The following is a 12533-nucleotide window of genomic DNA, read 5'->3' on the forward strand; positions in this document are numbered from 1 at the left end:
AGTCTGGCTCTGTCACCCAGGCTGGAGTGCAGTGATTCATTCGATCTTGGCTCACTACAACCTCTGCCTCCCGGGTTCAAGCTGTTCTCCCGCCTCAGCCTCCTAAGTAGCTGGCATTACAGGTGTGCCACTACGCCCAGCTAATTTTTTTGTATTTTTAGTAGAGACGGGGTTTCACCGTGTTGGCCAGGCTGGTCGCGAAGGTCTTATCTCGTGATCTGTCTGCCTGTGCCTCCCAAAGTGCTGAGATTACAGGCCAAATCATTCTCTTGATGGCAATGGAGAGCCCTGCCTGATGCCTAAGCATTCTCGAGCCTGGAGAGAGGCCAGGCGGCAGGAGGGGACCTGGGGAGAGCAGAGAGGGGCTGCTTCCCCCTGGCTGAATACAGGGCAGCAGGCAGGGTTGACCCTGGAGGGGCAAGGTCAGCCGGCCTGATTCAGTCACTTGTCTGACAAGCATGGAGCAGTGACACAGCCACTGGGCTTCAGACAAGTGACCGTGTCAGGCCAGCTGGCCCCACCGCCTCCAGGGTCAGGGGCACCTGCAGCCTGTATTCAGCCGGGGGAAGCAGCCCCTCCCCACTGCCTTCCCGTCCTGCGCTCTCCCTGTCCAGGTTCTGTGCTCCTCGGAGCGTCTTCCCGGGGGGAGGCCTGGGGAATCCGGCCCTTTGACAGGCACTGAGTAACTGCTGTGGGCCGGGCCCCGGGACAGAGCGGCCAGGAGGGCAGATGCCCGAGGGACATGGGGACACCCAGGGGCTCAAGAGGAATGCAGGTGGGGGAGGGACAGCCAAGAGCGGGGTGATACGCAGCCCAAGGAGAGGGGACAGCGCAGGGAGCGAGGAGAGGGCCTAAGGTGGGAGAGGACAGCCCGGGGCGCAGGGGGACGGCCCGGGAGGGAGGGGACAGCCAGGGTGTGAGGGACAGTACCGGGGCAAGGGGAGAGCGCCAAAGGCGGGAGGGAACCGTCCAGGGCGGGGGCGACGGCGCGGAGAGAGCCAAGGCGGGAGAGCACAGGCAGGGCGTGGGGAAACCCAGGTGCGCGGGGACAGCCCGTGGACCCAGGAAGCGCCCGCGGGGCCGGAAGCGCAGGGTGCAAAGCGGGAACTACGCGTCCCAGCAGGCGGCGCGCGCACACGTCACTTCCGGCGGTGGCGGGCGGTGCGTGTGGGAGCGAGCGGGCGGGCGAGTGTTTACTTCCGGCCGCCGGGGCTGAGGCCGAGCGCGTCGGGCGGCGGGCGCGGCGGCCCCGCGCAGCCATGGACTGGCTCATGGGGTGAGTCTGCGGCCGGGCCGGGCTCGGGCGGGCGCCGGGCGGGACGGCCGGGGGGTGGGTGCGTTGCGGGGCTCGGTGCGGGCACCGCCGCTCAAGGGCATCGGGCCCGGGCGGAGCGGACGCGCCTGTCCTGGGCGGGCCGGGGCGGGCGTCTCGGGGGCTGCCCGGTTCTGGTCCCGTCCGAGGCCAGGCCCGGCAGCCCCGCCGGCTGTCGGTGGCCGGGGCCCCGCAGGCTGTGCTGCCCGCTCCGCTCCCTGCGCGGGGCCAGCTTCTGGAGTGAGTAACTCGAATGCCGGCAGAGACAAGTTCCTGAGAGGGAAGCGAAAGACCCCGGCTTTCCCGGGGTACCCGCGGGGCCGCGGCCGAGGAGGGGAGCAGGGCTGGCCGCTGCGGGCTGCGGCCCGGCGGAGGGTCCCGGGGGGCACAGGTCTCGCTGCGGTCCGCGGGCGGCCGGGCGGGAGGGTGGAGTAGGGAGGAAGCCGGGGACACTGCCCGCTCGTACCGCCGAGCCGCGGCCGCGCCTCCCCTCGCCTCCGCGCCTGTGTTCAGCCTGCGGGAAGCCTCCGCGTGGCCCGCCGGTTATTCCGGCTAAAGCGATTTTTTTAAAAAAACTTCCTTCCTTTGGAAGAGCGATGAGGACGGGCCCTTTCACCCCGCAGCGCGGCGCTTGCGCGTCTCCGCCCGTCCCGGAGCCCGCTTACCCCCCGCAGGGGCCTGGGCTGGAGCGGGAGCCGGCGCTCTGCGTTTGCTGGTGGAAGGGCCAGTGTAGACACCGCAGTTCGGAAAGTGACCGAAAGGCTGGATGGGCATTTCACTTCAGTGTCTCTCAGGCCCTTGGGAGTCAAAGGGCGGCGCGGGGTCGGGGGTCGGGGGTGCTGTCAGGATAGCCAAGGAGAGGGATTAGAACCGTTCCTGGCATTGCATCGCGCGGACTCTGGTGACGGTGAGACCGGGGGTTGGGATGAATCGGGAGAGCCCAGAGGTGCCCAGTGCAGCAGGGATCGTCTTGGGGCCAGAGTGCAGGGGTCGGGGCGCTGTGCAGGTGGCTCCGGGGACCAGCCGTACGGTGGGAGGGCTCATGGCTTCTTGAACAGGCGGCAGCGGCCCTGCTGTTGCAGCCCTGCGGCTTTTTAGCTGTGTGGGTGGTCCCTTCACCTCTTTCTTTAAATCACCTGCTTTTAAAAAATCACCGGTGGAAGCTACGGCTTGCAGTGTGTGACTGTGGAGGGAGTGGTCGAGGTGAAGGCTCAGCACAGTGCTTGGCATGTGGTAAGTGTTGACCGCTGTTAGTGTGCAGTTTTTCTCCAAGGCCTCCGAGACCCGCGGGCACTGAGAGTTGAGAGCGCACAGCTGTGTTTGCTTGGTTCCCAAGCATAGGCGCTTGCTTGTTTGCTGCATTCACTGGGGGGCACTGCGTTGAGAGGCTGAGTGCCTGTGCCTGCTGTGTTCTCTTCTGACCACCGTTAGGACCGAAAGACTGGTCCATACATGTGCAGGTGAAAAGCCATGTCTTCCTTGTCACTGGGAGAAGAGCTAAGAGCCAGGCGCTGCTGCTTGAGAGGACCCTGGCCAGGGAAGGGGTGTTTGCCGCTGCCTGGCTGTAGAAGTGTGCAGTTCCAAGAGGGCAGTAATGATTTTAAAGTGGGATTAGGATGGGGTGCAGTTATCTTTGCAAACATGGTTTTAAATCCAGTGGATTGCATATTGGACATTGTTGAATTCTTTAACAGTTCCTTAAATATGTGTTTCCTGTTTTAAGTGATACATTTCGGTGGTCAAGTACTGCTTTTCCTCTGGAGCCTGTTTTTAAGCTGGTATCCAAGAAGCAGAGCAGAGAGGGCCCGGAGGTTACACTGTCTCTCCTTACCTCTGCTCATTTCACATGTTTATTGAGCACCTACTACAAAAAAATAAGTTGTAAAAGCTGAAGAGTGAGCCGCAGAGACCCACAGGTTTCTTTTATTCTGGTCCACTGCTTGCTTAATCGGGCTCTGCTGCTGGAGAGGGGTCAGCCGGGAGTGAAGAAGCTTGCTTCTGTCTGAGCGGCTTTTGTGTGCTCATTACTAGGGCTTTCATTGGCCATTAATCCTTTAACTCGATGTCAGTCTGGAATTGGGGAAGTGTGTTATTTTTTCTTGCTATTTTTAATTCAAAGCATTCACTGTTAACCAAGTAGTTTGGAATACAGTTTTCTTATGTTTTAAGAGTCTTTTTTTTTTTCAAAGAAAGGATTTCTTTGAATTAGTTCATCTCAGATGACAAAGTATGGACTCTACAGTAGCAGCAAACAGTACCTGTGCCTGCTGTGTTCTCTTCTGATCACCGTTAGGTCCGGAAGAGTGGCCTATAGATGTGCAGGTGAAAAGCCATGTCTGCGTTGTCACTGGGAAAAGAGCTAAGAGCCTGGCCTGCTGAGCCTTCTAGCAACCTTATCGTCAGTGCTCCCAGCTGCTCCTGAGGGTGGGGACCCTGCAGGGAAGCCTGCTCGGGAAACCAGAACAAAAGCCCACGCGACAGCACTGGTGATGAGGAGGAGCACTGATGAGCCTTTCTGGAGGTTTGCAGATGGGCCCCACCGTGTTTCTCGTAGGTTTCCCTTGCTTGGCATTGCTTTGAGTTTGCTGGTGAAGCAGCTGTAAAGATAAACTTTTTTCTTTCTCATCCTTTCTTTCTTTTCTAAAGAGTAATTCGTGACTTGAAAAAGATTTCCACTTCTTGTATAGTCAAGCTCTATTCCATTCTGGACAGCCAGTGACTGGGTGTCATCCCTCGCCACTGAGCTGTAGGCAGCTGGGAGGAGAAGTTTGAGCTTCGGTGGTTTCCGTGGAGGCTAGGGGAGGGAAGAACTTGACCACACAGTGTTTGCAGTTTAGGAGAAACTTGTCTTTAACTGACAACAGGCATTTGTGAACAGAAGGTGTGAGTGCGGTTTCAATGTTACCCAGCAGAACTCACAGCCCAGAAGCCACTGAGCATCTGGGAATGCAGGAGAGGAAACACACTTCCTCCCTCCTGGCTGATGGGAACGTCGCTGCCATCCCGCTGGCCCTACATAGGTCCCAGCACGGTGGAGTTTGAGGGGAAAGGCCCCTCTCGTCCAGGCAGCTTCTCCAGCTGGGCACAGCCAGGGTGGGGGCAGCGAGGGGGGCACATTGGGGCTCTCCTTGCTCCTTCTGAGGCTGTCCGGTGCCTTGACACCAGTGCCTCGGTTACTGTCCAGGCAGCAGGTGAGCTGCGGTCAGCGGGTTCGGGCCCTGGCACCCCGGTGCTGGCGACTGAATACCAGCTGCAGGTGAGGCGGGGAGGGCCTTCCCCTGGCCGTAGGCTTGTGCTTACCGGCTCGGCTCTCAGCTGCCTTCAGGTATCCTCCTCTCTGGCTGAGATTAAATCCCGTGAGCGTGTGTCTCTGCAGGAATGTGAATGGCGTGTTGATGACCTTGTTTTTCTTCTTTCTTTGCCGAATGGGAGGGTGTTACTGGTGGTTAACAATTGAATCTGATTATGAGGACACCCAGGCTGAACTTGCTTGAATCTCTAGACTTTTTTTTAACAGCCTCATTGAGGTATAATTTACATACCATAGAACCAACTTTGGTTTGCAATTAAATAATTTTTAGTAAAATTACAGGGCTTAGTAACCATCACCACAGTTTAATTTGAGAACTTTGCCGTTGTGCCCCAGAGAAGCCTCCTGTCCAGTGGCATGGCTCTCCATCCTCACCTCCAGCCCCGAGGCAGCCACCAGTTCCCGCCATCTGTGTGGCCGAACTGACTCATGGAAATGGAATCCCAGTCGAGGGGCCGTGTGCCTGGCCCATGGAGCGCAGTGCTGTTAACGTCCGTCCGTGTTGGTACATGTCTGCAGTGCTATCCTCTTCACCACTACGCGTGATTCCGTCCTGTGGAGATGTGCACCCACCACTCTCCTTCCACCACCGATGGGCAATTGGGTTGCATCCGTGGTTTGTGACCATGGCCTTTAGGACGGTGAGCTGGGCCTCTTCTTAGCTGGGTCCCAGCTTCCTGCCTGAATTCATGAGCTGCTGTGTGCCAGGCTCTGCTGCGGTGAAGGTTGGGAGATGGAGACACAGCCATTCCCGCTTTTTAGAATGAGCCCCCGATATGCCCCTAATGACACCCTCCCACTTCTCCTGCTCGGACCACCTACTAGGAACCCTTGCACAGGTGTCCTTGAAGCTGACTGGAGACTGGCTGGGGGTGAGCCCACCAGGGGAGCCCCGCTGGTCGAGGCTGGGAGACACCAGGGCTGCATTTCTCATTGCGGGTATCTCTGAGACAGCACAGCTCCTGCCTTCAGCCTGTGCTTTAGTGTTGCCACCACCAAGTGCCACCCTGTGTCCTGGCTCATGAAGGCCTCTTCCCAGCCCTGAGAAAGCCGGCCCACACTAGGGGTCTGCCTGCCAAGTGCTGCTGTCAGAGCTAGCAAGGGCTTGGTGCGCCACCAGACTCCCTCTCTGGAGGAAGCTGTGGTCTCTGCTGTGGTCATCCAGTAGGGGAGGAGGGGTGTTGAGGCCACGGTGAGGGAGGACTCCGTGCCATGCACCCGTCATTCTAGCATCTCCTCTTCGGCCACACAATGGCGTGGGTTAGAAACACAGGGCCCACTGCGACTTTTCATTAGGGCCACTGAGTGCTGGTTGGGAGCTTCAGGGCAGTGGCCTTTGTTTCTCCATGCTGGTTTCTGCTTGTCCAGCCTCCTGCCAGCACCAGACCTGTCCGGAAGGGAAGGGGTGTGTGCTGTTCCTGTCTGCCTTGGCCAGAAGGGCCTCCCATTCTTTGCCTTCGCTGTGTTTGTTTTTTTTTCTGCACAGGATTTCTCCTGGTGGGGGCACACCCATTGGTGTTCAGCAGAAGTAGAAACAATTGGAACAAGCATAAAATGTGGAAGCTTGAAGAGAAAAGGAGGAGATGGTGGGCAGGGCTTCCAGGCCACATGTGATCTGTGGCGCTGCTTGGCCCGTGGACTGCGGCCACGTTCGCATTGCTCTCCCTGGCTGCCTTCTCTTTGAAGGTCCCCTTTGCCAGCGGGCACGGCTCCGCGTTGGAATATCTGTTCATTCATCCCTGCTGTTGTTTGTGGATGTCCCAGGACTAATGTGATATGGTTAAGTGCCACAGCTCCTGTTTTTTTCTGTGTTGTGGTGACTTTGGTCTGTGTCATCGAGCATTTCACTGTGGCGGGGAGGCAGGGAGTTCCCACAAAGGTATGCAGCTTTTCCCTGCAGAAAGCAGGCGAGCTGGAGGATTGGAAAGCACAGAGGCGGCCATGCTGTTTCCCTTTTGCCCGTGACCTTTGCAGGGTTGGGAGACTTTTCTTCCAAGTACCCTGTCAGCAGTGTCTCTTTCCCTCCAGACATGGCGGCTGTGCAGGTGATGGGTTGGCAGACCCTATCCCCCCAGCACCGTAGTCTCAGGAGCCCAGGTGGGGCTGTTGTCTCAGGGTTTGGCCTGCAGCATCTGTGTCTGCGGAAGCTCCTAGCTCCAGCTTTGCCAGGACTTGTCCTCAGTCTGGGGAAAGGCCTGATGGTGCCAGGTGGCCCTGAGGAGCCGGATGCCCGAGCTTGGGGCCAGGCCTGGGCGTGAGCCCAGGAGCATAAAATTAGCTCGGGCGTGGGTTGAAAGCTGCTGGTGCGAGTGTGGCTTGTCTGCGTTGAGTTTGTCATGCACAGCCCTGGCCTCTCCCCCCAGCCTGCGGCCACCCTCTATAGGGAAGGCCGCTCTGGGTTTCTCTTCCCAGTGCTCCTGCCCTTCTGCTGCGTGCCCTGTTCTTTGTGCCACGTGTGACAGGACCATTTGTCGTAGCAGCGGTGTCACGAAATACAAGGGCGTGGGCCTGAGAGTCTGGGTTGAGTCAGGTTCCTGCTGGAGCCCTGCACGCGTACAGCCTGCTCTGAGTGCTCAGGACATGTGTGAAACAGAGGCAACAGGAGCCACCCCTGGGCAGCTTCCCTGCTGCTGAAGGGGACAGGAATCAAGAGGTGTGCGATGTGGGCCCTGGAGGGGTGTGCGGGAGAGCTGTTTGAATCGGGGCTCTAGAAGGCCGCTTTGAGAAGACGCTGTGAGCTGAGACAGCAGAGCGGAGGGAGGGAGTCGCCATGCGGGCCTGTGGAGTGAGCCTGGCTCCCGGCGCCTTGTCTCAGAAGGGCTGCCTTGCCTCCCCACTCATGGCGCCATGGACATGTGGTTTTTTTTTTTCTTTTTTCCTTTTTTTAATTTTTTGACACTCAAGACCATACATTTTCCATTTGGGACATGTGGGTTTTTATTCATTTAATGTTTTTTAGCCGATTGTCATCTTTAATAATATTTTGATGAATGGGCTGTCTCAAATTTAGCCAGCAGGAGCATGTTTGACTCCGCTCCTGTATCAGTGAATAGATGAAGGGGCAGGGAGGGAAGCCTCCATGGGCAGGAAGCAGTAAGCCTGGCTGTGTATCACCTGGATAACCTCTGAGCTGAAGAGCTGTGCCAGCAAAGCCCTCAAGCTCAAGTGTGGGCATGGGGGCGGTCTGAGGACAGGAGGAACAGCAAGGGGACCTCAGGCTGCGCTTAGGAGGCTTTGGTGACAGATCAGATTTCTCTCACAACTTGATAACCATCTTACGAATATTGTGGGTTAAAAGAAATAATCCATGTCACCGGTAGCCAAGTTTTTAATGTGGAAAAAGATACAATATAAAATAACAAACCCCCTGCAGGGTTCAGTGGGGCGTATTACCATGAGGGGATAATTTTGTTTGTTGGCGCTGCACCCCCTGCCAGCGGTGGGCTTCCCAGTGGGCTGCCTTGGTTCTGTGTATGACCCGCTCGACCTGCAGCGCCGTGTGCCCTCCTGAGCAGCTCTGCTCTGGCTGGTGCTCTCAGCAGAACTAACACAACTAATGCCCCACTGCGTCTGCTCCTGGTAGGGCAGTGCAGCTAGGGTGCGCGTGTGCATTTCACACCCAGGACTGGCTGGTAGGCCACACGGTTGGCCACCAGGGTCAGGTCAGGTGCTGCACCAGATGCATTCGTCTCTGATCTTGGGCATGCCTCAGCAGCTTCTGGCTTGGCCGTGGGTGGGTCCTGCTCACCTGTTTCTGAGTAATCAGCCCTGGGATTTCTGGGCCCAGAAGGAGGATTCATCATCATTCCCGTGTCTGTGGGCTGGTGGGTGGGGCTTTGACCCCACAGGTTATTCCTGCACTGCCACCTGTGGGGGCTGGGCTGGCTTCCCTCAGGGGCCTTGCTATCATGGCTGTCTTGCTGCTGGCCGTTGTGGTGCCACAGTTTTCCTCAATGGATCTCTCTGGGTGGAGTTTTATATCCTCACTATAAAGCAGGGTTTTGGACTTCTTGCTCTCAGGACCCCTTTATACTCTTAAAAAGTCCTTTTGAGGCCGGGCATAGTGGCTTATGCCTGTAATCCTCGCGCTTTGGGAGGCCAAGGTGGGAGGATCGCTTGAGGCTAGGAGTTCAAGACCAGCCTGAGCAACATGAGGAGACCTCATCTGTAGAAGAAAGCAAAAAGAATTAGCCAGATGTGGTGGTGCGTGCCTGTACCCCCAGTTGTTCAGGAGGCTAAGGTGGGAGGATCGCTTGAACCCAGGAGTTGAGGCCGCAGTGAGCTCTGCACCGCTCACCCCCAGTCTCTGTGAGAGTGAGGCTCTGTCTCTAAATGTGAAAAGAAAAAAGTTCTCATTGAGTTTGCATGAGTTGAGCTATTCATCTTTTTAGAAGTTAAATTTCAGAATGTAAAACAACTTCAAAGAATTAAAAACCCAGTATATATTAACATAAAAAAATAAATAAAATAAAAATTTTTGAATTTTAAAATAAAAAAAACCTGTTATCTTCCAGAGTAAAAGAAGTAAAGAGAGCGGCTTACATTTTGTCCATCTCGAGAGCTAGTGTCTGTGTTCGTCCTGTTGGCATTTTACAGGTCAGGTGGCTTCCGCAAAGCTTTGGCACGTGGCACCTTTGCGTTACCTTAGGGAGAGTGCTAGCCTCGTGGTCGCAGACCACGCTTTGGTCTCTAGGGCTCCCTGAGTGGCCTCTCTTTGCCTCTGCTGGGAAGGCCTTTATCCCAGGAGCACCATCGTGGAAATAGCTGGAAGACGAGCATCCTTTCAGCCACTTTCTGTTGGTCAGAGAGTCGTAGAGCCACCTGGATCTGGGGGTGGGAGTGGATAGGAGTGGACAGCCTGCCTCTGGACGGAGGGGGGCTCCAGCCAGCCCTGGTCTTCCTGCGTCCTCTAGGAGGCCCTGGCTGGCCACCCCAGAGACCCAGACCTCTTCTCTCTCCCCCTAGCTTCTGGGCACTGTGCTGCCTTCTTCTTCCTGCCTTTTAGTTTTCTTCCCAGGGCATGCAGCCTGGCACCACTGTGGGCCATGGGGTTTTATGGGGGGGCGGGTGCCATCTCTGGGTGCCACAGAGGGCTGCTGAGGCAGAGCCAACACTGGACATCCTGCGTTTCCCTTGCCGAGCTTTTGTGGCACCTGCTCAGTGAGCGTCACCCCAGGACCCACCGAGCCACTGGGACTCACCAAGTAGCCAGGTGGTCCTAGCAAAAAAGAAAGGTGGAAGTTGTTTGCCCTTTCTCATGTTTGGTCAGGCTTCTCTGCATAGGCACTGCACGCCCTTTCACCAGATGGCTCTCTGCACCGGCAGTGGTCTCATCAGCCCTGCGTGGGTTCCTTGGCTGCTCAGCAAGACAGACCTCGTAGGGCTTACGCCACTGTCTGACTCAGCGAACGAGACTTCAGAGCATGGGCCCAGTGGTCCCCAACAGGGAGGGAAGACTGGGAGGTGAGATGTACTGAGTAGGGTCTCTGGTCCCACAGGGTGGGCGGAGGGAACCACAGGCAGGGACAGTGTGACTCTCCCTGTCACTGCAGCTCCCTCTGGGTTGGTGCATTGATAACAGCGGACAGCACTGGCTGATAGCTGGGGAGCGTTGCTGAGGGTGGGGCTGACCTGCACCTGCCTCTGGCTCCCCAGGGCCTGGCCTCAGGTGGTTGTGTTCAGCGTCCACTCATCTGCCCAGGACCCATTGGACCCTGCTGGTGTCCTGTGTGCTTTGTGTTGGGGGTACCTTAGAAAGAAGGACACGTCCTGCTCACCTGGGACTTGGTGTTACATGTCCATTGTAGAGACACAAAATACAGAAAAATAAAGAAAATCAAAAGCAAATCCTCCTGCCACCCAGAGACAGTCTGTACTTGATGTTAAAACCAGCCTCACTCTGAAGTGGGACCCTTGCCACCCAGACCCAGTTGTCCAGAGCTACTGGTGGGTGCCTAACACATGTGCTCCCCTGTCGGTGGGGATGGGGTCGTTCCCGGGCTGTGTGAGTCCCTGTGAAGGGCGTGTGGGGCCAGTGCTGGTGTTTCCACAGGTCGGTGCCTGCATCGCACACGGCATTGCCTGCCACCTGCGTGCGTCTTTTTGAAGAAGATGTTTGTCACGTTTACAGGCCGAGAGCAGCACCCTGCCTAGTCCACATTTCCTCCGGGAGGGCTGGTTTGACCCACGCTTCTGTGCACGGTGGGCTGTGCAGTCATCTGCTTGGTCTTTGCCTGTTTTGTCTTGAATTGATCCTGTGTTTTCTTAAGACTGGCATGAGTTCTCTTTATTTTAAGGATATTAATCTTCAGTGTTAAGATTTTTGAGCTTGTTCTTAAAGAGACAGGTAAAAGCCCAGGTGGAAACTATGGGAAGTGCTGGAGTCGGAGTCTCTATGACTCCCCTGGGCCGCAGAGGGGCAGAGAACAGGTGTGCCAGGAGCCAGACCAGAGGGCCAGGGAGCACCGGGAGCCAGGGGAGCTGGGGGCCGGGGGCGGCCTGGGAGGGCGAGTGCCAGGAAGCCCTGGGCCCTCTCCTGCTCTGGGCGGGGCCTGAGGGCTGCTTTTCTTTCCACCCTTCCCTACCTTCTTTTACAGCCTCTCACCTGCCTCCTTCCTGAGTGGCTGGAGCTGCATGCTGGTTAGCTTCTCCGTCAGGAAGAAATCCAGGCCACACTGGCACTCAACACCGCTGACCTGTTCAGGAACTTGGCATGACCTGGAGCAGGTTGGGACCACATTTGGTCACAGGCTCCACAGAACATAGGGCAGTGGGCACAGGGCCACGCAGGGGGTTAGGGCAGTGTTTCTCAAGGTCTGTCCAGAACCGCTAGTCCCCCTAGACAACCAGGTGGATCTGGGAAGCTCCAGATGAAGTCTGAGACCTCTTGGAAGCTCAGCGGACGGCAGTGGTTACGGGCTCCGAGCAAGGGAACTGTGGCTGACTGTGTGACCTGCTGTTTCCACCACCTGGCTGTTGCCACCCATCGTTCCTACTCCCGTTGCCTGCCCTCATCCTGCTCTTAGCTGTTGGAGGTGATGGTGGAACAGGGGAGCATCCAAAAGAACTTAAAGCCTCAGCTGGTCCACAGGCACCACCCCCAGTGCTGACAGGGTGTTGGCCTGGATGTCTGCCTGGCTCTGCTCCAGAAGTGATTTCACTTGCCTGCATGGGGTGTCAGGTGTTTTTGCACTCAGCGATGCTCCTTTCATGCCCTGGACCAAGTGTGGTGGCTGAGAGCCACAGAGGCTCTGTGACATGCACCCCGGGCTGCCTGTGCTGGTGGGCGGCCGTGCGGCAGGGTGCAGTGGAGGCCTGCTGCTTCTTTGGGAGTGCAGTGGGCACCTTCATGTCCGAGAGGTGGCCATCTCTCCCTCGGTGACAACAGCGTCCCTTCATTTCTCAGAGGTGGCCATCTCTCCCTCGGTGACAGCAGCGTTTCTGCTGAATGGTTTCCTGTGTCCTCCTTGCCTTCATAAATGTGTAACAAATGCTTCTGCTTCGGGGTGGGCCTCTTCTTCTCCCCAGACCCACATGTAGCCTCTGCTGTACCTGGCGTGCCTAGGGCAGGGAGCAGGTGCTGGATGGGTCTGACCACCCAGGGTGTGCCTCTGCCTGGCCAGCCTGCTGCCTCATGGACGCCTGTGTGCAGAACTTCCTGAGATGAGCTCTGTGTTGGGATGCACAGAGGGGATTTGCTTCCTCCTAGGCTTGGGGTCTTGGGAATGCTTCCCACCACCCCCCGCCGCCCCGAGTCAGGGTCTTATTCTTATTCAGGCTGAAGTGCGCTGGCACAGTCACGGGTCACTGTAACCTCCTCCTGCCTCCCAGGTTCAAACGATTCCCATACCTCAGCTTCCCAAGTAGCTGGGATTATAGGTGTGTGCCACCCTGCCAGTCTTTTTTTTTTTT

The 12533-nt window shown here is 57.1% G+C and overlaps 1 protein-coding gene across 2 annotated transcripts in view; it reads left to right on the forward strand.

Moving 5' to 3' along the window:
• Positions 1-1162: 1162 nt before the first annotated feature.
• MOB2 (MOB kinase activator 2) overlaps positions 1163-12533 on the forward strand; it is a 71782-nt gene continuing 60411 nt past the window's right edge. Inside the window, exon 1 of one of the 2 annotated variants that reach the window (XM_017507763.2) lies at positions 1163-1276. In XM_017507763.2, the coding sequence (XP_017363252.1) occupies positions 1260-1276 (17 nt within the window). In that variant the 5' untranslated portion in view covers positions 1163-1259. The remainder of the gene's footprint in view (positions 1277-12533) is intronic. The other variant, XM_017507762.2, reaches the window with a different exon arrangement.

The sequence above is a fragment of the Cebus imitator genome, unplaced genomic scaffold, assembly GCF_001604975.1.
Source record: "Cebus imitator isolate Cc_AM_T3 unplaced genomic scaffold, Cebus_imitator-1.0 Scaffold384, whole genome shotgun sequence".
NCBI classification, from domain to species: domain Eukaryota; kingdom Metazoa; phylum Chordata; class Mammalia; order Primates; family Cebidae; genus Cebus; species Cebus imitator.